General features: G+C 44.9%; 1 protein-coding gene across 4 annotated transcripts in view; it reads left to right on the forward strand.

The window, feature by feature from the left end:
- The window catches only part of LOC144822507 (serine racemase-like), a 211,229-nt gene that overhangs the window by 142,181 nt on the left and 46,372 nt on the right, over positions 1–22,676 (forward strand). For 2 of the 4 annotated variants that reach the window (XM_078680124.1, XM_078680125.1), the window contains exon 5: positions 11,160–11,279. The exons of the other annotated variants lie outside the window; for them this stretch is intronic. In XM_078680124.1, coding sequence (XP_078536250.1) covers positions 11,160–11,279 — 120 coding nt within the window. The remainder of the gene's footprint in view (positions 1–11,159; positions 11,280–22,676) is intronic. 4 annotated transcript variants of the gene reach the window in all.

The following is a 22,676-nucleotide window of genomic DNA, read 5'->3' on the forward strand; positions in this document are numbered from 1 at the left end:
TATTGATAACCATAAAAAACTTTATAAATATGGAAATAAATAAAGCTGTTAAAAGGAATTAGTTAAAAATGGGTAGTTATATAGTGATTAATTGATTTCCAAAATCTATAATATATAGAACTATTATGAATAACACCAGATAAAGATAGGCTAGCACCTCTTCTAGTAAAAACTATCCATGACCACTATGTAAGCACTGATAATGAGGTAGAATCTTTCCAACTAGCCGTAATAGATTTAGAGACTGCTAAAATTAGAAAATCAAAGTGTTTAGATTCTAGACCTGACATATTCATAGAAAGAACTGCAGATTTACAAATCAAAGTAGTTTGAGATTGGTTCCGAAAAATTGAATAAATGTTTCATAACATTCCAAACTTCCTTCCAAAATTGAAATACAATATTACATTCATAAAGCATATGTTTTAACAAACCTGCATGTAATTTACAATGCCAGCGAATAGGAGAAGGTAAAAGCGTAGCTTGGAATAACTTTAAAGGTGTCCATAAACAAGCAAACAAAATATAAGAATTGGTTTGACATATTGACACAGGAAGCCATCCTGCCTGAAACCCCATATAACCAGATTTTCTGCCAAATATCTTGCGATAATGATAATTCTTTACCCCCAAAGTTAGAAATCATACCAATATTACTCGGGGCCCAGGTCGTGAAGAGCCTTGTATGCGTGGGTGAGGAGTCGGAACGTGATTCTCTTGCTGACGGGGAGCCAGTGCAGGTCTCTCAGGTGTCCGGTGATGTGGCTGTGTCGGGGGATGTCCAGGATGAGTCGTGCGGAGGCGTTCTGGATGCTTTGGAGTCTTTTTTGAAGTTTGGCTGTGGTTCCGGCGTAGAGGGTGTTGCCGTAGTCCAGTCGGCTGGTGACGAGTGCCTGGGTGACGGTCTTCCTGGTTTCAGTGGGGATCCATCTGAAGATCTTGCGGAGCATGCGCAGGGTGTTGAAGCATGAAGATGAGACGGCGTTGACTTGTCTGGTCATCGACAGGGAGAAGTCCAGGATGAAGCCCAGGTTGCGTGCGTGGTCCGTTGGTTTGGGAGCGGTGCCCAGGGCCGTGGGCCACCAGGAGTCGTCCCAGGCAGAGGGTGATGATCCCAGGATGAGGACTTCCGTCTTGTCTGAGTTCAGTTTAAGGCGGCTGTTCCTCATCCAGTCGGCGACGTCTTTCATCCCGTCGTGTAGGTTGGCTCTGGCGGTGGTGGGGTCGTTGGTGAGGGAGAGGATCAGCTGGGTGTCGTCGGCGTAGGAGATGATGTTGAGGTTGTGTTGGCGTGCGATTGCTGCGAGAGGGCTCATGTAGATGTTGAAGAGGGTTGGACTGAGAGAGGATCATTGTGGTACGCCGCAGATGACTTCGGTGGCCTCGGATCTGAACGGAGGGAGGTGGACTCTCTGGGTTCTTCCATCGAGGAACGAGATGATCCACTCCAGTGCTTTCTCTCGGATTCCGATGTTGCTGAGGCGCTTCACTAGGGTGCGGTGGCAGACCGTGTCAAACGCCGCAGAGAGGTCCAGGAGGATGAGGGCTGCTGTTTCTCCGTTGTCGATCAGGGTTCTGATGTCGTCGGTGGCTGCGATTAGGGCGGTCTCGGTGCTGTGGTTGGCCCGGAAGTAGCAGCACGCCGAGCTAAGAGCAACGAGATCACTTTACCAGTGAGACAACACTCCTCAAATACCTAATGAGTCGTCTGTTCCAGCGCCACATTCTCTGTGACCAGAAACGAAGATTAGACATACAAATACTCAGTAAACACAACCGGGAATAGTTTCTGTGGCACGCGATTATTTCTGGAGTCTTCCCTTAAGGGGCGGAAGTGGAAGTACAGCTCTTTAAACTGGCAGATCTTTACTATTCATGTGCTTTTTCGCTTCCTCCTTTCATTGATTTAAATAGAGAATCGCAAACTATGAAGGATTTGCACCGTTTTTTAAAGACCCTCTGGTCGATGGTGGGAGGTAAGGCCACGTTCGATTGCAGGCTTGTTTGGTTTGAAGAGCATGAGTTCCGGTGGTGTGGTAGAGTAGGAAGTGTTTCCGTGTCGTACTTTGTGTTATGTTGTGTGTATTTGTAAAGCGCACTGGAGCAGGCAGTACTGTACAGGGACTGTCCCGTGAAGAAGAGCAGTATCAGACCGGGACACAACCGCAGGACGGTACTGGACTGCACTCACCGGTGACGGGCGGCACTGAGAGGGAACCGGATTCATAAGTGTGGGTTTTAACTAGCCAGAGATGAGCAGTACTGGAGCATTTCTGGCGAGTGATTAACGGCACCGAAGCGTACGACACAGGAGGCCTACTCGCCAGTTATTCATTGGATTTCCGTTTGCCAGTGGTTTGTGGTACTGAGTTCCTTCTCATTGGTACATTGGTATGGGAGCCTGCATTACCACTGGCAGCTGGTAGTTTAGAAGGACAGTACCGGACCGGGACTCAAAAGTGTCACACTGTACTGGGGCCAGATTCGCACGTGACTAGGGGGAACTGCCAGATACAGCGGGTAAAAGTTGCTCCCAGAGGAGAGTCGGTTCGCAGACTGCATCCTACCAGCCGGTCCCTCCATCTCTCTGTTGCAGGATGTCCCGAGGGATGCTGCTATTCGTGTACCTGCTGCAAGGGTCCCTGGCGGAGCTCGGCGCGGGCTCGGCCCCAGCGCCCAGTACAGGTGAGAGCTCCTGTGCAGCGCTGCCAGCGCTCAGCATTTCATCCTGGCTCCTCATAAACAGATCTTTCTCATAATCTGAAGGTTTTGCTTTTAGCAGTATGACACTAAGTTATCACTGTTTTCTATTGGCTGTAGTATTCCTTTCTTCAACCCTATAAGGATGAATAGCGGCATCAGCCCTGCTGGGCCACGATTCTGTGCTCTAAGGATTGCACACTGGCCTCCTAGCACGCGTTCAACCCACTGAGGCTCTGTAGGGGACCACTTTTGGAAGAAATTCGGGTCACATCGTCTTTATGTTGCTACAACCCGTTCTCCAGGGATTATGCAGGAGTTTGTGAAGCGTAATGAAAAGTAAGCGATAATCAGTTACTTGATGGACTCAATGAAGTAATGTTTTATTCACAGGCAGGGTGGAAAAATACGATTAAATGACTGAGTTCAATGTACCAAATTTGAACCTCTGACAGCAGTTAGTGATATTACGCAGACCTTACGCTGATCGACGATGCAGAGAATATTGTGCGCTATACGTCTAGGGTGACCATAATTTTAAAGCCAAAAACCGGGACATTCCCTAAAATAAGACTACAATTTTACTTCAACCCAGCGCGCAGAATGACAGTGCTCCTTAGCAGAGAATTCCAGAAGAGGCGCAGGAAGAACACGCATAAATGCATTTTTTTTAAAGCAGCATGCATGGTCATTAAATTGCTTTCTTATAACACCTGCTAACCATACCTGTTTTGCAAAACATAAAAAGATACCTTCCGCCGACCCTCACTAAAAACCGGGACAGGAGCTTAATTTCCTGAAATATGCTGGGATACCTGGTGAAAAACCTTGTCTGTCCGGGCAAACCCAGGATGCCTGGTCCCAATGAATACACCGCGCACCTGCCAGGTGCCGAAAACAGAAACATTGGGCTGAATCGTAAGGCGGCTTGTGGAGCTGGAGTACCGTAGAAAGGAAGAGCCCCCCCCCCCCCCACACACACACGAAGAAACACAGCAGCTCACCCTGTCATTCCAAAGCTGGGTCAACCTGTTAAACTGCAAAGTTGTCCTCTTAAAGGCACTACAAATAAGTGTTCGCAATGGAAGACCTAACCCCCCCCCCCTTTCGTATCTAAAATATCTGAGATTGGGAGTAAATAACTGCGTTGATGTCATCGGCAAACAGGTGTGCATGCCGAGTTTGATTTTGTAGACATATTTACACCCGGTTCATGCTCCATGAACCTCCATGCTGGGGTTCTGGGCTGTGACAAATACGTCCTCTACATCACCTCCCCAATGCCTACATCCTAAATAAGTATGACCAAGGGCATCCGGCATTCAAACTGGTGATTTAAACACAATTGCAGCAGGCACCGGAGCCGCCGAGCTGTCCTGCCGCCATTTCAATCCTGAAGTGTCTCCATGGTGATAGTAGGAAGGGGGCGGGCTGCGAGGGGCAGTGTCGGTTGTGGTAGGTAATCTACTTCTACTTTTCAATCTGTTAGTTGCTTTCCACATTATAAATCGTGGCCTTCAAGTTCTCCAATACAAGTAAAACCAAACATTGTCAAAGCCAGGCTCTGTGTGTGTGTGTGTGGCTCTGTGTGTGTGTGGTTCTGTGTGTGTGTGTGTGCCTCTGTGTGTGTGTGACTCTGTGTGTGGCTCTGTGTGTGTGTGTGTGTGGCTCTGCGTGTGTGTGTGGCTCTGTGTTAGGCTCTCTGTGTGTGTGTGGCTCTCTGTGTGTGTGTGGCTCTCTGTGTGTGTGTGTGTGGCTCTCTGTGTGTTTGGCTCTGTGTGTGTGTGGCTCTCTGTGTGGCGCTGTGTGTGTGGCTCTGCTGCAGGGCTGCATTTAAAAAAAAAAAACCTGCTTTATTGAAAAGAAGTCCCAGACAAGGTGGTCTGCTGAGCCCAGCAGGCCAACATTCCTGGGAGGGCCAGTCATTGCCAATGTGGTCACAAATTTTGCGACCCCATTGGGAATCGCTAGCAGGGTCTGATATACTGTTGTACATTGTGATTTGGGACTTGGAAATTTCGACTCACAATTTATTGCAGTTTGTGAGTCGCAAATCACAATGGTCGTACATGTGGCCCTTGATGTATTAATTTAATTGAGAACAGTATGAGTGTTCATACGACATCTGGATTGAGTAGAAAGAGTAGGGATGAATTGAAAAACTGCTGAAATAAGAGCATGCTTTAGAGATGTCTATATTATGTATTAGTGGAGTAGAAATTGATTGAATTAATTGTCGGGATTTGAGAAAAAAGTAAAACATTTTTCAATTGGGTAGTGTAATCACCAAATATCAACTAATTTAGTTGTTTTAAAAAAAGATTTTAAGGTAAAAAAGTATATAGGTGGACAATATTTAGATTGTGATGATCTGTCTAACAAAGGGTCACATATTACATTAAAATCCCCTCCAATAATGAGTGGAACATTACCTAGTTTGAGCATCTCTATTGTTAACAAGGACCAAAATTTGAGATGATTATTTGTTGACCCATAAACTTTAATTAAATAAATAGGCGTAGTATCCAATTTAATTTTAACCATAATGTACTGACCTTCTGATCTGAAAATGTGCTCAGTATTTGAAAATGTAATTTGTTTGCAAAAATAATAGCCACTCCATTTTTTTATTAATTGCGGGTGAAGAAACTATTGTACCAACCCATTTTTTCTGCATATATGATGAAACCTTATCGTCAATATATGTCTCCTGTAAAAAACAAATATAAGTTTTGTGACTTGCTAAATAATCAAAAATGTTAACACGTCTAATGGGATGTCTTAAACCTTTAACATTCTAAGAAACAATTTTAATATTATTGAAAATGGCCGTACGTTAATAGGAATGTCAGTAGAAAAGGACAGAACAAATAAAGATAACATATCAAAAGTAGCTCTAGATTAAGATAAATAGGGAGAAAAGGAAAGACAACGATAAACATACGTAAGACAACATGAACACATAAACAGAATTGTAGAATCATGTACACGCATGACCAAGAATAACCAACCCAAAAAGAACGCCCATATAGCTAATCTGAAAAAAAGGGCAATTTAAATTGAAAAGCAAGACCTAAAAGAATTACCCAGAAAAAATGAATACATAAATAAAGTCAAGTATTCATAGCATTTGCTTCCATGGTCATTGATGATTGTTGATCTATGAAAGTACATAGTTCTTCTGGTTGCTGAAAGGATTTTGAGACGCCATCTTTCTAGATTCTCATAGTAGAAGGCTCGAAGAGACTCTATTTGAAACTAGAGGAGCATAGTCGTTGTCTCAGTGAATTCTTTACGTAGTTGAACTGTTTCTTTGGCAAAGTCTTGGTGTTTGTAGATTTTATTTCCATTAACCATTAGAGATGGAATTTCTCTAGGTGCCTTTCTAATCATCACTAAAAGATTATGGCGTAGAACTCTGAATATCATTTGTCTTGGTTTGCTGTGACAAGGGTTTTGGTGAGCAGGAATTCTATGCGCTTTGTCTATTTTGAATTTCTCAGAAAATTGCAGCTTTAAATGACCTGGTAACAATTTTTCTAAGTACTGCCTACAATCATTTCCTTCCACGTCTTCTGGCAGATTAAAAATATGTAAGTTGTATTGACGGCTACGATTTTCTAAATCTAAGAGTAACTGACTCATTGGTGAAATGTTTGCTACCATAGGTGTAAAGCTATCAATTTTAGTTTCATTATCTTGGATTTTAATTGAGTTATCCGAAATTTTTATCGAGAGACTAGCCATGTCTTTACGGATATTGTTAACTTCTGACGCAATAGAGTCAATATTTAAATGTACAGCTTGCTTCTTCCAACAAAGCGGACAAAGAAGGTTCATTTGAGTCCACAATCTTAGATTTACCCGGTATTGGAGAAATAGTTTGTTTACGTTCGTTATTCCCTATAGAGATGGTTTTTCTTTCCATTTTACTGAATTAGAACAATTAAATATATTAAAAAAATATTTTCACCAAAAGTTGAAATATAGAAGCAAAACTAAGAGATTTTCACTAAGTAATGAAGAGTGCAGCAGCTAAAACTTACTGTGGGAGTGGTTCTAGGCCTCAGCCTTTCCTGAAGTAGAACTCCGCATTCCTGACAGGAATCTCAGCAGAGCAGAGCAGCCGGTGGCAACAGCAGCTGAGGAAAATGCACCAAATCTGTCAGAAAAGTTTTCCCAAACCTGCCAAAGTGAAGCGCTGGGGTGAACAACCAGAATTCCGGTGCAATACGTAAGTAAAAAATGCCCTAATCGACTGAAATACGGTGTCGGTAAATGGGGCTAAGTAGAGCATCAACGGGAGGCCGCCATCTTGATGTGCGCGTTCACCTGACTCGCAACACTAACTGTTTAATGTGGCCCTGGGCTGCCTCAAGGTGCTGTAGAATAGAGACTTCACCGTAAACGCACCCAAAGTTCCTAATCGTACTTATTTTTCACACTGCATAAACAGGCAACATTCATACTAACATGTATTTTTCAGGGGTTGCAGAGGGAATAGATGTACACAGAAAGCTGAAATGATGAGCCAACTCGTACTAAATTAAATATGTTACACCGTTACGTTACGTTAAAAATATTTATACCGCGCACGTTCACCAACGGTTTCATGGCGCTCACACCCACATGGAAGGCATGCATATAATACTATAATACTTTTTTGAGCTAACGATCACCAAATAAAACATGCTTCACCTTCCTGGAAGATGTAGATATAATGCTGGAATGCTGACAGCACAATCGTCAACTAAAAAAAGAACTATCCTTCGTGTAAGGATGCATAAGCAGCTGAAATGTTGACTCCATTTTTATCATTTAAACACTTAGGGGCCCGTTAGGATGGCGGGCGGATCGCCCCCGCCAGGCCAGCGGTAGCCAACGCCGGCCTGGCAAGGGCAATCCGCCCGCCATCCTTGCCGGAATGACCCCCCACCATATTAGTATGGCTGGGGGGGTCCGCGGCGGACGGAAAGACCGGCCGCCGCTTTTCCGCCCTGGTCACCTTGCGACCGGAGCGGAAAAGGGTTTATATGGTGGCGGTGTCTATCAGACACTGCCAGCCATATTACCATGGGCATTTTCCAGTGCCTTTCCGTGGTGGCAATGCTGCCACGGAAAGGCATGCAGAGCCTACTTTTGGGGCCCTTTGCGGGCCCCCAAGGACTCCGGGGGGTGGGGGGTGAAATTGGGGGATACCTATGGTACCCCCCTGCATTTCAAAGGACAACGTGGCAGGCACCGCGCTGTGCCTGTCACGTTGTGCTTTGAAATGCACAACGCAATGTTAAAAAAATAGGATGCGCCCGCCACTGTGGCGGGCGCATCCTAATTCCCCCCACGGGACCCCCGACTCTATGGCGGGCGGTCCCAAATTATCCGATAGGATGGCGGGCAGTCATCCTAATGACCCCCTTAGTACCTCCCAAAAGAAGTGTTCTGGCCACTCGGTCTAGAGCTTTCTTATATGTAAATGATCTGATTAACTGAATGACCTGATCACCTTCACAGAACCTCAATGTGCAGCTACATCAGAAGATAGTTTTTAGTCCATGCCTCCAGGGATGAACTGACCTGAAGCCCACTGGCAGCGGACGGTCCCTTTACAAACAGCACGCTATCTGCAGCCATTTTAAATTAACAGCAATAACTTGAGACAATGCTTTTCATATGAAATGCTGTTCAAAGAAAGAGCTATGAACAAACAAGATTGTAACATTAACAAAAACCAGAGTAGTGTTTAACTTATGAAAGACCCATCACTGCGGAGGGTGAATTTCATCCTCAGACGTTAACAAAGAGGATTTTGCTCATAACAGAAACTGAACCACATGTAGGGCAGCAGAGTGTACTCCTTATAAAAGAAACACAAGGCAGAGTAGGAGGGGAGTCGGCCTTCACAGCCAGCAGCACTGACTAAAAAGTCTTGGTAAAACAGCCTCGAAAGAAAAGGTTACGGAGCATTCAAGTTTTCTGTTTCTTCAGGAGTTTATAAATATTTGAATGATGTGGTCAAGTCAGAGAGCTGCTTTTTACTCGTGTACCAACCCGCTGCAGCGAATCTCAATCATCTTCCGGCATCTTCAACCTGTTAGTCTTTTCTGCAGTGAAAAGGCAGCACAGCAAAGAAAAACGCAAAGCGTGTAAAGGCAGAATGGGAACCCAAAGCAGCCCTGGCACTTTTGCCAGGCCAGCTACCCCTCCCCCTCCCAACACGTTTGAAGCACTGCTTTTTTTGTTACTGAGAACCGATATGGCAGCAACCCTGCAAAACTGTCCCCCTCCCCACCCTACCAGCCTCCCGGGGAAACACCTGATGCCCACTAGTGCCAGTCCAGCTCTGTCACTCACAGCTGTCCACGCAGCCACCAGCACCAGATCCTTCTCCTAATCTACCTAAAAGAATTCTCACAAACTGGTGCTTGCGCGTGTGTTCCGGCTGACAAGTAACACCTGCACATAATTAGATGGTAACTTTTTACTTTTGAAAGGGCTGTTAAACGCTAAAAGGAAAGTGGGCGAGTCTGGCCCTTCAATCCGTAGCAGAATTGTCATGAGATGAAACAAGCGACGGGGATGGCAAAGGCTGTAAGGGACAGATGTGCAAAATGCGGAGGGGCCGGAGGGCTGAGGTATGAGGGCAACAAGCAGAACAGATAGCAAGAAAAAGCAACAACGCAGAAGTGATGGGGAAAAATAGTGATGGGGAGGGAGGGTGCGGAAGTGACAGACAGGTGGGAGGGATGAGGACAACAACCAACGGGGCAACGAGCAACAGAGTGTGCAGGAAAGATGGCAGAAAAAACAGCAATTAAGGGGCGGTGGGGCAACAGGATGGCACAACAATATAGGAGCGAAAGGGCAAAAAGCAACATGGTGAGAATGAGCAATGACGATGGGAAGCAAACAACGAGAGAGAGAGAGAGAGAGAGAATGAGAGAGAGCAATATGGGCACTAGTGGTGGTTTCACAAAAGCACAAAGCAGTGTAAAGCACAAACACTTGAATGGAGTACTTGAACACAACATAAAAAATAGCTCCAAAAATAGAAGCAGTGGAAGAACACAAGTACTTGGTCCTTGCTCCATGGGAGGTCAAAAACACAGGAAAAAATATATGACGCACCAGGCTGTGACAAACTTGCAGCAAGCAAACTGAACCTAATAAAGGGTAAACTATGGATGGGCTTTAAGCCCGCTGATGGTAAATAAAATGTCTCGAAGAGATATTGCATGTGCTGTCTATGCAAAACCTGAAAATAGGTAGTTGTCTGACTAGTACTAGAATAAACCAATCAGCATTATCAGAGTGGCCAGGAGAACGAGATACAATGGAGAATTGGAGGGTGAATAAATCCTACAATGTAGACCAGCTCAGACCTCCAAAGGTCTGCTGTATCCAAAATCCAGAAGGAACAGTGTTGTTCTAAGAAAAGTGTGAATTGCCCAAACGTTGGCTAGCATAAAGTCAATACATTGGATACAAATCATGTCACAAGATAATCCATATATGAGCACTCTACCAGGCATGAGCAAGATGGTTATTTCTGCAACTGAGATGAAATTCTCTACCTATTGGGAAAACCCAGAGAAGATTGTGAATGCCCACATATGGGATATGGAAAGAAACAAAGAGAAACATTACAGCTGTGCAGGATATTTCAGCCCAAGAAAAGAAGAAAATTAATAGATCCATTTGTAAAAGATTGACTCAAGAATAATTTGTGTGGCTATAACACACGGATTAAGCGAGCAATGTGCCGAGGTAACCATGATTGGGACAGAATTCTTACAAGAAACAGAAAATGAAGGCAAGAACTTTATATCGTAGATTAACTTTAAATAGATCTACTTGGGAGACAAAAGAGAAGTAAGAAATCAAGTGCAGGCTTAGTAAGGAGACATCCCCATAATGAAGAGAGCAAACACACAAAAAAACAAGCTGCCGTCTAGGAAATGCAAATGCACATTATTCACAAAGTAATCTTAATCCCAATACCAACAAAAATATACTAATAGCATTCTGATCGCAACTCTGTCACCAATCCTCCTCAAGATGGATGACATTTGTTTAAATTAAATGAAGTCGGAGCCAACAACCAAAAGCAAACTACCCAGAATGGCACTTGACACTTGAGAAGCTGTGAAGGGCTGAGATACTCTTGAAAGGATACCTCCTGTTAATCTCTTCCCTATCATTCGTAAAAAAAAATGACTGTTTGCGACTGAATGGTTTGGGATTCAGTGTTTTTAATTTGAGTGCCACTTATTCTGTGTAGTGTGTGAGACACAAAAGGCAAATGCTGTAAGTATGTGATGCATAAAATGAAACAGTGGTATGCCTACTCAGGGAACTTAGTAGGTGTCGGAAGCTTGAGCTCATGAAGGTACTACTCCCTGTCGATCACTCTTGGATTGTAGACAGTGCTCATTAATGCCCGACTGTTCTTCCTTCAACAGTCCAGAACGTACACAGCAGCAAAGAAAGTGCAAGAAACTGGAGGGGTCCTGGTGCACCCTAACCAGGACCCGGCAGTAATTGCAGGACAGGGTTCGATTGGCCTCGAGATACTACAGCAGGTACAGTAAAACTAGCTTGTAAAGGTAATCTTCTCCTCTGCACCCTTCGTTCTGCCTGCTTTCTTTCTCTTCCTTTCCCCCTCCTCCTCCTGTCCTGCCTTCCTCTCTCAGTCCTCCCTTCCTTTCTCAGTCCTCCCTTCCTTTCTCAGTCCTCCCTTCCTTTCTCAGTCCTTCCTTCCTTTCTCAGTCCTCCCTTCCTTTTCCTGTACTCCGAAACAAGTTACTCCATTAACAAATTTGGTTTAGCTCAAACACTAGAATATATTCCCAAATGGCAAACAAAACCACAGAATACAAAGTGCAGACTATGCCAATTACATGAATAAAGTCTGACGCGCATTTTATCGGTCTGTCCGATTCTAACTGAACGAAACAGTTTACTGAAGAGAATTTTTAACTTACATGGCATTAGATCATGTCGGCATGCCTTACTATTTTTTATGAAAGGGGAGATGCCTCAAGTAACAGCAGCCTTTTAACCCCTTCGCTGCTAGGCCTTTTCCCCTCCTGTGCTAAGGCTTTTTTTGGCGTTTTGGAGTAGTGCGCGCTTAGGCCCTTGTAACTTTTTGACCACATAAGGTATCCGTGCCAAATTTGCGTCCTTTTCTTCCAACATCATGTGGATTCTAAAGGCGCCCAGGGTTTGTCGATTCCCTTGGAGGGGTCCCAGAAATTAACCAAAATATAGTGATTTTTTTTGTTTTTTTCAGAAAAATGGGAAAAACGGGCTGCAAATGAAAGCCTATGGGTTTTTCCCTGAAAATGGTATCAAAAAAGGGTTTGTGGGGCTGAAATCTCCATTTTCTCAGCTTTCAGGGAATGGCAGTCTTTTGTCAGAGAACCGAAATTTTTCACTCAGTTTTGGCATTTTTCTGGGACATAGCCTATTTTTGCTATTTTTAGAGCTTTCCACCTCCTTCCAGTTAATGGTAGAAATGAGTTTGAAAGCAATAATGGATCCTGAAAAGCTTTACATTTTCGAAAAGTAGACAAAATTCTGAATTTAGAAAGGGGTCATTTGTCTAAATCCATGAAGGTTTCGTTATAGAAACTAACAGTTAGATATTGGAATATTTGAAAATTTGTTGAAAAAAACAGCCTTTTGTCTCAACGTTTTCACCTATAACTTTTTCTAATTTCGACAGCTCTTGGAAAGCAATATACCGTTACATCCGTTAGACCTTCCTGGTTGTGGGGATATATAGGACTTGTAGTTTCACCAAGAACCCGACGAACCCAGATCCAAAAACTGAGCAGCAACTTGCAATGGTATTTTTTCATTTACTGGGTATAGTGCACTTTGTCTTGGAAAATGTATACATGGAATAATCTGTATGAAAGACACCTATGTATTTCTGAATTGGGTACAAATTATAGAGTTCAGAAACAGTATATAATTGCACATTTTCAAAATTGGGAATACTCATACTAGCATGAGAATTATTGGTCATTTTTCATAAAGATTTTTTTTTTACACAATGTCTTTCATTGAAAGGAAGAAATGCATGAAAGCTCAATTGGTAATAACAGTTGATTTACAAATCTGAATTACCCCAAGTGTCCCGATAAAAACAGTACCTCACTTGTGTGGGTCGGCCTTGTGCCTGCGACAGGAAACGGCGCAAAATGCAACGTGGTCGCACCTCAATTTCCCAGTGAAATCTTGCGCTCTTTGGACAAAGAGACTACCTTTTGTTTTTGAGCCCTAGCTCAGCCGGCACCTAGGGAAACCTAGCAAACCTATACATTTTTGAAAACTAGACACCCAGGGGAATTCAGGATGGTGTGACTCGTCTGCCTACCCCCAGGTTTTGTTACCCAGAATCCCTTGCAAACCTAAAAACTTGACAAAAAAACACATTTTCCTCACATTTCTGTGGTGGAAAGTTCTGGAATCTGCGTGGATCAACAAATTTCCACCCACCCAGCGTGCCCCCAGGTCTCCCGAAAAAATGGTACCTCACTTGCGTGGGTAGGCATAGTGGCTGCGACATGAAACAGCGCAAAACGCAGCATGGTCGCACCTCAATTTCCCAGTGAAATTTAGCACGTTTTGGACAAAAAGACTACCTTTTGTTTTTGCGCCGTAGCTCTGCCAGCACCTAGGGAAACCTAGCAAACCTATACATTTCTGAAAACTAGACACCCAGGGGAATTCAGGATGGGGTGACTCGTCTGCCTACCCCCAGGTTTTGTTACCCAGAATCCCTTGCAAACATAAAAATTTGACAAAAAAAACACATTTTCCTCACATTTCTGTGGTGGAAAGTTCTGGAATTTGCGTGGATCAACAAATTTTCACCCACCCAGCGTGCCCCCAGGTCTCCCAAAAAAAATGGTACCTCACTTGCGTGGGTAGGCATAGTGGCTGCGACATGAAACAGCGCAAAATGCAGCATGGTCGCACCTCAATTTCCCAGTGAAATTTAGCACGTTTTGGACAAAAAGACTACCTTTTGTTTTCGCGCCGTAGCTCTGCCAGCACCTAGGGAAACCTAGCAAACCTGTACATTTTTGAAAACTAGACACCCAGGGGAATTCAGGATGGGGTGACTCGTCTGCCTACCCCCAGGTTTTGTTACCCAGAATCCCTTGCAAACCTAAAAATTTTACTAAAAAAACACATTTTCCTCACATTTCTGTGGTGGAAAGTTCTGGAATCTGCGTGGATCAACAAATTTCCACCCACCCAGCGTGCCACCAGGTCTCCTGAAAAAAATGGTACCTCACTTGCGTGGGTAGGCATAGTGGCTGCGCTATGAAACAGCGCAAAACGCAGCATGGTCGCACCTCAATTTCCCAGTGAAATTTAGCACGTTTTGGACAAAAAGACTACCTTTTCTTTTTGCGCCGTAGCTCTGCCAGCACCTAGGGAAACCTAGCAAACCTATACATTTTTGGAAACTAGACACCCAGGGAAATTCAGGATGGGGTGACTCGTCTGCCTACCCCCAGGTTTTGTTACCCAGAATCCCTTGCAAACATAAAAATCGGACAAAAAAACACATTTTCCTCACATTTCTGTGGTGGAAAGTTCTGGAATCTGCGTGGATCAACAAATTTCCACGCACCCAGCGTGCCCCCAGGTCTCCCGAAAAAAATGGTACCTCACTTGCGTGGGTAGGGATAGTGACTGCGACATGAAACAGCGCAAAACGCAGCATGGTCGCACCTCAATTTCCCAGTGAAATTTAGCAAGTTTTGGACAAAAAGACTACCTTTTTGTTTTCGCGCCGTAGCTCTGCCAGCACCTAGGGAAACCTAGCAAACCTGTACATTTTTGAAAACTAGACACCCAGGGGAATTCAGGATGGGGTGACTCGTCTGCCTACCCCCAGGTTTTGTTACCCAGAATCCCTTGCAAACATAAAAATTTGACTAAAAAAACACATTTTCCTCACATTTCTGTGGTGGAAAGTTCTGGAATCTGCGTGGATCAACAAATTTCCACCCACCCAGCGTGCCCCCAGGTCTCCCGAAAAAAATTGTACCTCACTTGCGTGGGTAGGCATAGTGGCTGCGACATGAAACAGCGCAAAACGCAGCATGGTCGCACCTCAATTTCCCAGTGAAATTTAGCACGTTTTGGACAAAAAGACTACCTTTTCTTTTTGCGCCGTAGCTCTGCCAGCACCTAGGGAAACCTAGCAAACCTATACATTTTTGAAAACTAGACACCCAGGGGAATTTAGGATGGGGTGACTCGTCTGCCTACCCCCAGGTTTTGTTACCCAGAATCCCTTGCAAACATAAAAATTTGACCAAAAAAAAACACATTTTCCTCACATTTCTGTGGTGGAAAGTTCTGGAATCTGTGTGGATCAACAAATTTCCACCCACCCTGCGTGCCCCCAGGTCTCCAAAAAAAAATGGTACCTCACTTGCGTGGGTAGGCATAGTGGCTGCGACATGAAACAGCGCAAAACGCAGCATGGTCGCACCTCAATTTCCCAGTGAAATTTAGCAAGTTTTGGACAAAAAGACTACCTTTTCTTTTTGCGCCGTAGCTCTGCCAGCACCTAGAGAAACCTAGCAAACCTATACATTTTTGAAAACTAGACACCCAGGGGAATTCAGGATGGGGTGACTCGTCTGCCTACCCCCAGGTTTTGTTACCCAGAATCTCTTGCAAACATAAAAATTTGACAAAAAAAACACATTTTCCTCACATTTCTGTGGTGGAAAGTTCTGGAATCTGTGTGGATCAACAAATTTCCACCCACCCAGCGTGCCCCCAGGTCTCCCGAACAAAATGGTACCTCACTTGCGTGGGTAGGCATAGTGGCTGCGACATGAAACAGCGCAAAACGCAGCATGGTCGCACCTCAATTTCCCAGTGAAATTTAGCACGTTTTGGACAAAAAGACTACCTTTTCTTTTTGCGCCGTAGCCCTGCCAGCACCTAGGGAAACCTAGCAAACCTATACATCTTTGAAAACTAGACACCCAGGGGAATTTAGGATGGGGTGACTCATCTGCCTACCCCCAGGTTTTGTTACCCAGAATCCCTTGCAAACATAAAAAGTTGACAAAAAAACACATTTTCCTCACATTTCTGTGGTGGAAAGTTCTGGAATCTGTGTGGATCAACAAATTTCCACCCACCCAGCGTGCCCCCAGGTCTCCCGAAAAAAATGGTACCTCACTTGCGTGGGTAGGCATAGTGGATGCGACATGAAACAGCGCAAAACGCAGCATGGTCGCACCTCAATTTCCCAGTGAAATTTAGCACGTTTTGGACAAAAAGACTACCTTTTGTTTTCGCGCCGTAGCTCTGCCAGCACCTAGGGAAACCTAGCAAACCTGTACATTTTTGAAAACTAGACACCCAGGGGAATTCAGGATGGGGTGACTCGTCTGCCTACCCCCAGGTTTTGTTACCCAGAATCCCTTGCAAACCTAAAAATTTTACTAAAAAAACACATTTTCCTCACATTTCTGTGGTGGAAAGTTCTGGAATCTGCGTGGATCAACAAATTTCCACCCACCCAGCGTGCCACCAGGTCTCCTGAAAAAAATGGTACCTCACTTGCGTGGGTAGGCATAGTGGCTGCGCTATGAAACAGCGCAAAACGCAGCATGGTCGCACCTCAATTTCCCAGTGAAATTTAGCACGTTTTGGACAAAAAGACTACCTTTTCTTTTTGCGCCGTAGCTCTGCCAGCACCTAGGGAAACCTAGCAAACCTATACATTTTTGGAAACTAGACACCCAGGGAAATTCAGGATGGGGTGACTCGTCTGCCTACCCCCAGGTTTTGTTACCCAGAATCCCTTGCAAACATAAAAATCGGACAAAAAAACACATTTTCCTCACATTTCTGTGGTGGAAAGTTCTGGAATCTGCGTGGATCAACAAATTTCCACGCACCCAGCGTGCCCCCAGGTCTCCCGAAAAAAATGGTACCTCACTTGCGTGGGTAGGGATAGTGACTGCGACATGAAACAGCGCAAAACGCAGCATGGTCGCACCTCAATTTCCCAGTGAAATTTAGCAAGTTTTGGACAAAAAGACTACCTTTTTGTTTTCGCGCCGTAGCTCTGCCAGCACCTAGGGAAACCTAGCAAACCTGTACATTTTTGAAAACTAGACACCCAGGGGAATTCAGGATGGGGTGACTCGTCTGCCTACCCCCAGGTTTTGTTACCCAGAATCCCTTGCAAACATAAAAATTTGACTAAAAAAACACATTTTCCTCACATTTCTGTGGTGGAAAGTTCTGGAATCTGCGTGGATCAACAAATTTCCACCCACCCAGCGTGCCCCCAGGTCTCCCGAAAAAAATTGTACCTCACTTGCGTGGGTAGGCATAGTGGCTGCGACATGAAACAGCGCAAAACGCAGCATGGTCGCACCTCAATTTCCCAGTGAAATTTAGCACGTTTTGGACAAAAAGACTACCTTTTCTTTTTGCGCCGTAGCTCTGCCAGCACCTAGGGAAACCTAGCAAACCTATACATTTTTGAAAACTAGACACCCAGGGGAATTTAGGATGGGGTGACTCGTCTGCCTACCCCCAGGTTTTGTTACCCAGAATCCCTTGCAAACATAAAAATTTGACCAAAAAAAAACACATTTTCCTCACATTTCTGTGGTGGAAAGTTCTGGAATCTGTGTGGATCAACAAATTTCCACCCACCCTGCGTGCCCCCAGGTCTCCAAAAAAAAATGGTACCTCACTTGCGTGGGTAGGCATAGTGGCTGCGACATGAAACAGCGCAAAACGCAGCATGGTCGCACCTCAATTTCCCAGTGAAATTTAGCAAGTTTTGGACAAAAAGACTACCTTTTCTTTTTGCGCCGTAGCTCTGCCAGCACCTAGAGAAACCTAGCAAACCTATACATTTTTGAAAACTAGACACCCAGGGGAATTCAGGATGGGGTGACTCGTCTGCCTACCCCCAGGTTTTGTTACCCAGAATCTCTTGCAAACATAAAAATTTGACAAAAAAAACACATTTTCCTCACATTTCTGTGGTGGAAAGTTCTGGAATCTGTGTGGATCAACAAATTTCCACCCACCCAGCGTGCCCCCAGGTCTCCCGAACAAAATGGTACCTCACTTGCGTGGGTAGGCATAGTGGCTGCGACATGAAACAGCGCAAAATGCAGCATGGTCGCACCTCAATTTCCCAGTGAAATTTAGCACGTTTTGGACAAAAAGACTACCTTTTGTTTTCGCGCCGTAGCTCTGCCAGCACCTAGGGAAACCTAGCAAACCTGTACATTTTTGAAAACTAGACACCCAGGGGAATTCAGGATGGGGTGACTCGTCTGCCTACCCCCAGGTTTTGTTACCCAGAATCCCTTGCAAACCTAAAAATTTTACTAAAAAAACACATTTTCCTCACATTTCTGTGGTGGAAAGTTCTGGAATCTGCGTGGATCAACAAATTTCCACCCACCCAGCGTGCCACCAGGTCTCCTGAAAAAAATGGTACCTCACTTGCGTGGGTAGGCATAGTGGCTGCGCTATGAAACAGCGCAAAACGCAGCATGGTCGCACCTCAATTTCCCAGTGAAATTTAGCACGTTTTGGACAAAAAGACTACCTTTTCTTTTTGCGCCGTAGCTCTGCCAGCACCTAGGGAAACCTAGCAAACCTATACATTTTTGGAAACTAGACACCCAGGGAAATTCAGGATGGGGTGACTCGTCTGCCTACCCCCAGGTTTTGTTACCCAGAATCCCTTGCAAACATAAAAATCGGACAAAAAAACACATTTTCCTCACATTTCTGTGGTGGAAAGTTCTGGAATCTGCGTGGATCAACAAATTTCCACGCACCCAGCGTGCCCCCAGGTCTCCCGAAAAAAATGGTACCTCACTTGCGTGGGTAGGGATAGTGACTGCGACATGAAACAGCGCAAAACGCAGCATGGTCGCACCTCAATTTCCCAGTGAAATTTAGCAAGTTTTGGACAAAAAGACTACCTTTTTGTTTTCGCGCCGTAGCTCTGCCAGCACCTAGGGAAACCTAGCAAACCTGTACATTTTTGAAAACTAGACACCCAGGGGAATTCAGGATGGGGTGACTCGTCTGCCTACCCCCAGGTTTTGTTACCCAGAATCCCTTGCAAACATAAAAATTTGACTAAAAAAACACATTTTCCTCACATTTCTGTGGTGGAAAGTTCTGGAATCTGCGTGGATCAACAAATTTCCACCCACCCAGCGTGCCCCCAGGTCTCCCGAAAAAAATTGTACCTCACTTGCGTGGGTAGGCATAGTGGCTGCGACATGAAACAGCGCAAAACGCAGCATGGTCGCACCTCAATTTCCCAGTGAAATTTAGCACGTTTTGGACAAAAAGACTACCTTTTCTTTTTGCGCCGTAGCTCTGCCAGCACCTAGGGAAACCTAGCAAACCTATACATTTTTGAAAACTAGACACCCAGGGGAATTTAGGATGGGGTGACTCGTCTGCCTACCCCCAGGTTTTGTTACCCAGAATCCCTTGCAAACATAAAAATTTGACCAAAAAAAAACACATTTTCCTCACATTTCTGTGGTGGAAAGTTCTGGAATCTGTGTGGATCAACAAATTTCCACCCACCCTGCGTGCCCCCAGGTCTCCAAAAAAAAATGGTACCTCACTTGCGTGGGTAGGCATAGTGGCTGCGACATGAAACAGCGCAAAACGCAGCATGGTCGCACCTCAATTTCCCAGTGAAATTTAGCAAGTTTTGGACAAAAAGACTACCTTTTCTTTTTGCGCCGTAGCTCTGCCAGCACCTAGAGAAACCTAGCAAACCTATACATTTTTGAAAACTAGACACCCAGGGGAATTCAGGATGGGGTGACTCGTCTGCCTACCCCCAGGTTTTGTTACCCAGAATCTCTTGCAAACATAAAAATTTGACAAAAAAAACACATTTTCCTCACATTTCTGTGGTGGAAAGTTCTGGAATCTGTGTGGATCAACAAATTTCCACCCACCCAGCGTGCCCCCAGGTCTCCCGAACAAAATGGTACCTCACTTGCGTGGGTAGGCATAGTGGCTGCGACATGAAACAGCGCAAAACGCAGCATGGTCGCACCTCAATTTCCCAGTGAAATTTAGCACGTTTTGGACAAAAAGACTACCTTTTCTTTTTGCGCCGTAGCCCTGCCAGCACCTAGGGAAACCTAGCAAACCTATACATCTTTGAAAACTAGACACCCAGGGGAATTTAGGATGGGGTGACTCATCTGCCTACCCCCAGGTTTTGTTACCCAGAATCCCTTGCAAACATAAAAAGTTGACAAAAAAACACATTTTCCTCACATTTCTGTGGTGGAAAGTTCTGGAATCTGTGTGGATCAACAAATTTCCACCCACCCAGCGTGCCCCCAGGTCTCCCGAAAAAAATGGTACCTCACTTGCGTGGGTAGGCATAGTGGATGCGACATGAAACAGCGCAAAACGCAGCATGGTCGCACCTCAATTTCCCAGTGAAATTTAGCACGTTTTGGACAAAAAGACTACCTTTTGTTTTCGCGCCGTAGCTCTGCCAGCACCTAGGGAAACCTAGCAAACCTGTACATTTTTGAAAACTAGACACCCAGGGGAATTCAGGATGGGGTGACTCGTCTGCCTACCCCCAGGTTTTGTTACCCAGAATCCCTTGCAAACATAAAAATTTGACTAAAAAAACACATTTTCCTCACATTTCTGTGGTGGAAAGTTCTGGAATCTGCGTGGATCAACAAATTTCCACCCACCCAGCGTGCCCCCAGGTCTCCCGAAAAAAATTGTACCTCACTTGCGTGGGTAGGCATAGTGGCTGCGACATGAAACAGCGCAAAACGCAGCATGGTCGCACCTCAATTTCCCAGTGAAATTTAGCACGTTTTGGACAAAAAGACTACCTTTTCTTTTTGCGCCGTAGCTCTGCCAGCACCTAGGGAAACCTAGCAAACCTATACATTTTTGAAAACTAGACACCCAGGGGAATTTAGGATGGGGTGACTCGTCTGCCTACCCCCAGGTTTTGTTACCCAGAATCCCTTGCAAACATAAAAATTTGACCAAAAAAAAACACATTTTCCTCACATTTCTGTGGTGGAAAGTTCTGGAATCTGTGTGGATCAACAAATTTCCACCCACCCTGCGTGCCCCCAGGTCTCCAAAAAAAAATGGTACCTCACTTGCGTGGGTAGGCATAGTGGCTGCGACATGAAACAGCGCAAAACGCAGCATGGTCGCACCTCAATTTCCCAGTGAAATTTAGCAAGTTTTGGACAAAAAGACTACCTTTTCTTTTTGCGCCGTAGCTCTGCCAGCACCTAGAGAAACCTAGCAAACCTATACATTTTTGAAAACTAGACACCCAGGGGAATTCAGGATGGGGTGACTCGTCTGCCTACCCCCAGGTTTTGTTACCCAGAATCTCTTGCAAACATAAAAATTTGACAAAAAAAACACATTTTCCTCACATTTCTGTGGTGGAAAGTTCTGGAATCTGTGTGGATCAACAAATTTCCACCCACCCAGCGTGCCCCCAGGTCTCCCGAACAAAATGGTACCTCACTTGCGTGGGTAGGCATAGTGGCTGCGACATGAAACAGCGCAAAACGCAGCATGGTCGCACCTCAATTTCCCAGTGAAATTTAGCACGTTTTGGACAAAAAGACTACCTTTTCTTTTTGCGCCGTAGCCCTGCCAGCACCTAGGGAAACCTAGCAAACCTATACATCTTTGAAAACTAGACACCCAGGGGAATTTAGGATGGGGTGACTCATCTGCCTACCCCCAGGTTTTGTTACCCAGAATCCCTTGCAAACATAAAAAGTTGACAAAAAAACACATTTTCCTCACATTTCTGTGGTGGAAAGTTCTGGAATCTGTGTGGATCAACAAATTTCCACCCACCCAGCGTGCCCCCAGGTCTCCCGAAAAAAATGGTACCTCACTTGCGTGGGTAGGCATAGTGGATGCGACATGAAACAGCGCAAAACGCAGCATGGTCGCACCTCAATTTCCCAGTGAAATTTAGCACGTTTTGGACAAAAAGACTACCTTTTCTTTTTGCGCCGTAGCTCTGCCAGCACCTAGGGAAATCTAGCAAACCTATACATTTGTGAAAACTAGACACCCAGGGGGATTAAGGATGGGGTGACACGTCTGCCTACCCCCAGGTTTTGTTACCCAGAATCCCTTGCAAACATAAACATTTGACAAAAAAAACACATTTTCCTCACATTTCTGTGGTGGAAAGTTCTGGAATCTGTGTGGATCAACAAATTTCCACCCACCCAGCGTGCCCCCAGGTCTCCCGAAAAAAATGGTACCTCACTTGCGTGGGTAGGCATAGTGGCTGCGACATGAAACAGCGCAAAACGCAGCATGGTTGCACCTCAATTTCCCAGTGAAATTTAGCACGTTTTGGACAAAAAGACTACCTTTTGTTTTCGCGCCGTAGCTCTGCCAGCACCTAGGGAAACCTAGCAAACCTGTACATTTTTGAAAACTAGACACCCAGGGGAATTCAGGATGGGGTGACTCGTCTGCCTACCCCCAGGTTTTGTTACCCAGAATCCCTTGCAAACCTAAAAATTTTACTAAAAAAACACATTTTCCTCATATTTCTGTGGTGGAAAGTTCTGGAATCTGCGTGGATCAACAAATTTCCACCCACCCAGCGTGCCACCAGGTCTCCTGAAAAAAATGGTACCTCACTTGCGTGGGTAGGCATAGTGGCTGCGACATGAAACAGCGCAAAACGCAGCATGGTCGCACCACAATTTCCCAGTGAAATTTAGCAAGTTTTGGACAAAAAGACTACCTTTTCTTTTTGCGCCGTAGCTCTGCCAGCACCTAGGGAAACCTAGCAAACCTATACATTTTTGAAAACTAGACACCCAGGGGAATTCAGGATGGGGTGACTCGTCTGCCTACCCCCAGGTTTTGTTACC

Source organism: Lissotriton helveticus, chromosome 3_1 (assembly GCF_964261635.1).
Source record: "Lissotriton helveticus chromosome 3_1, aLisHel1.1, whole genome shotgun sequence".
In the NCBI taxonomy this organism is placed as follows: Eukaryota; Metazoa; Chordata; class Amphibia; order Caudata; family Salamandridae; genus Lissotriton; species Lissotriton helveticus.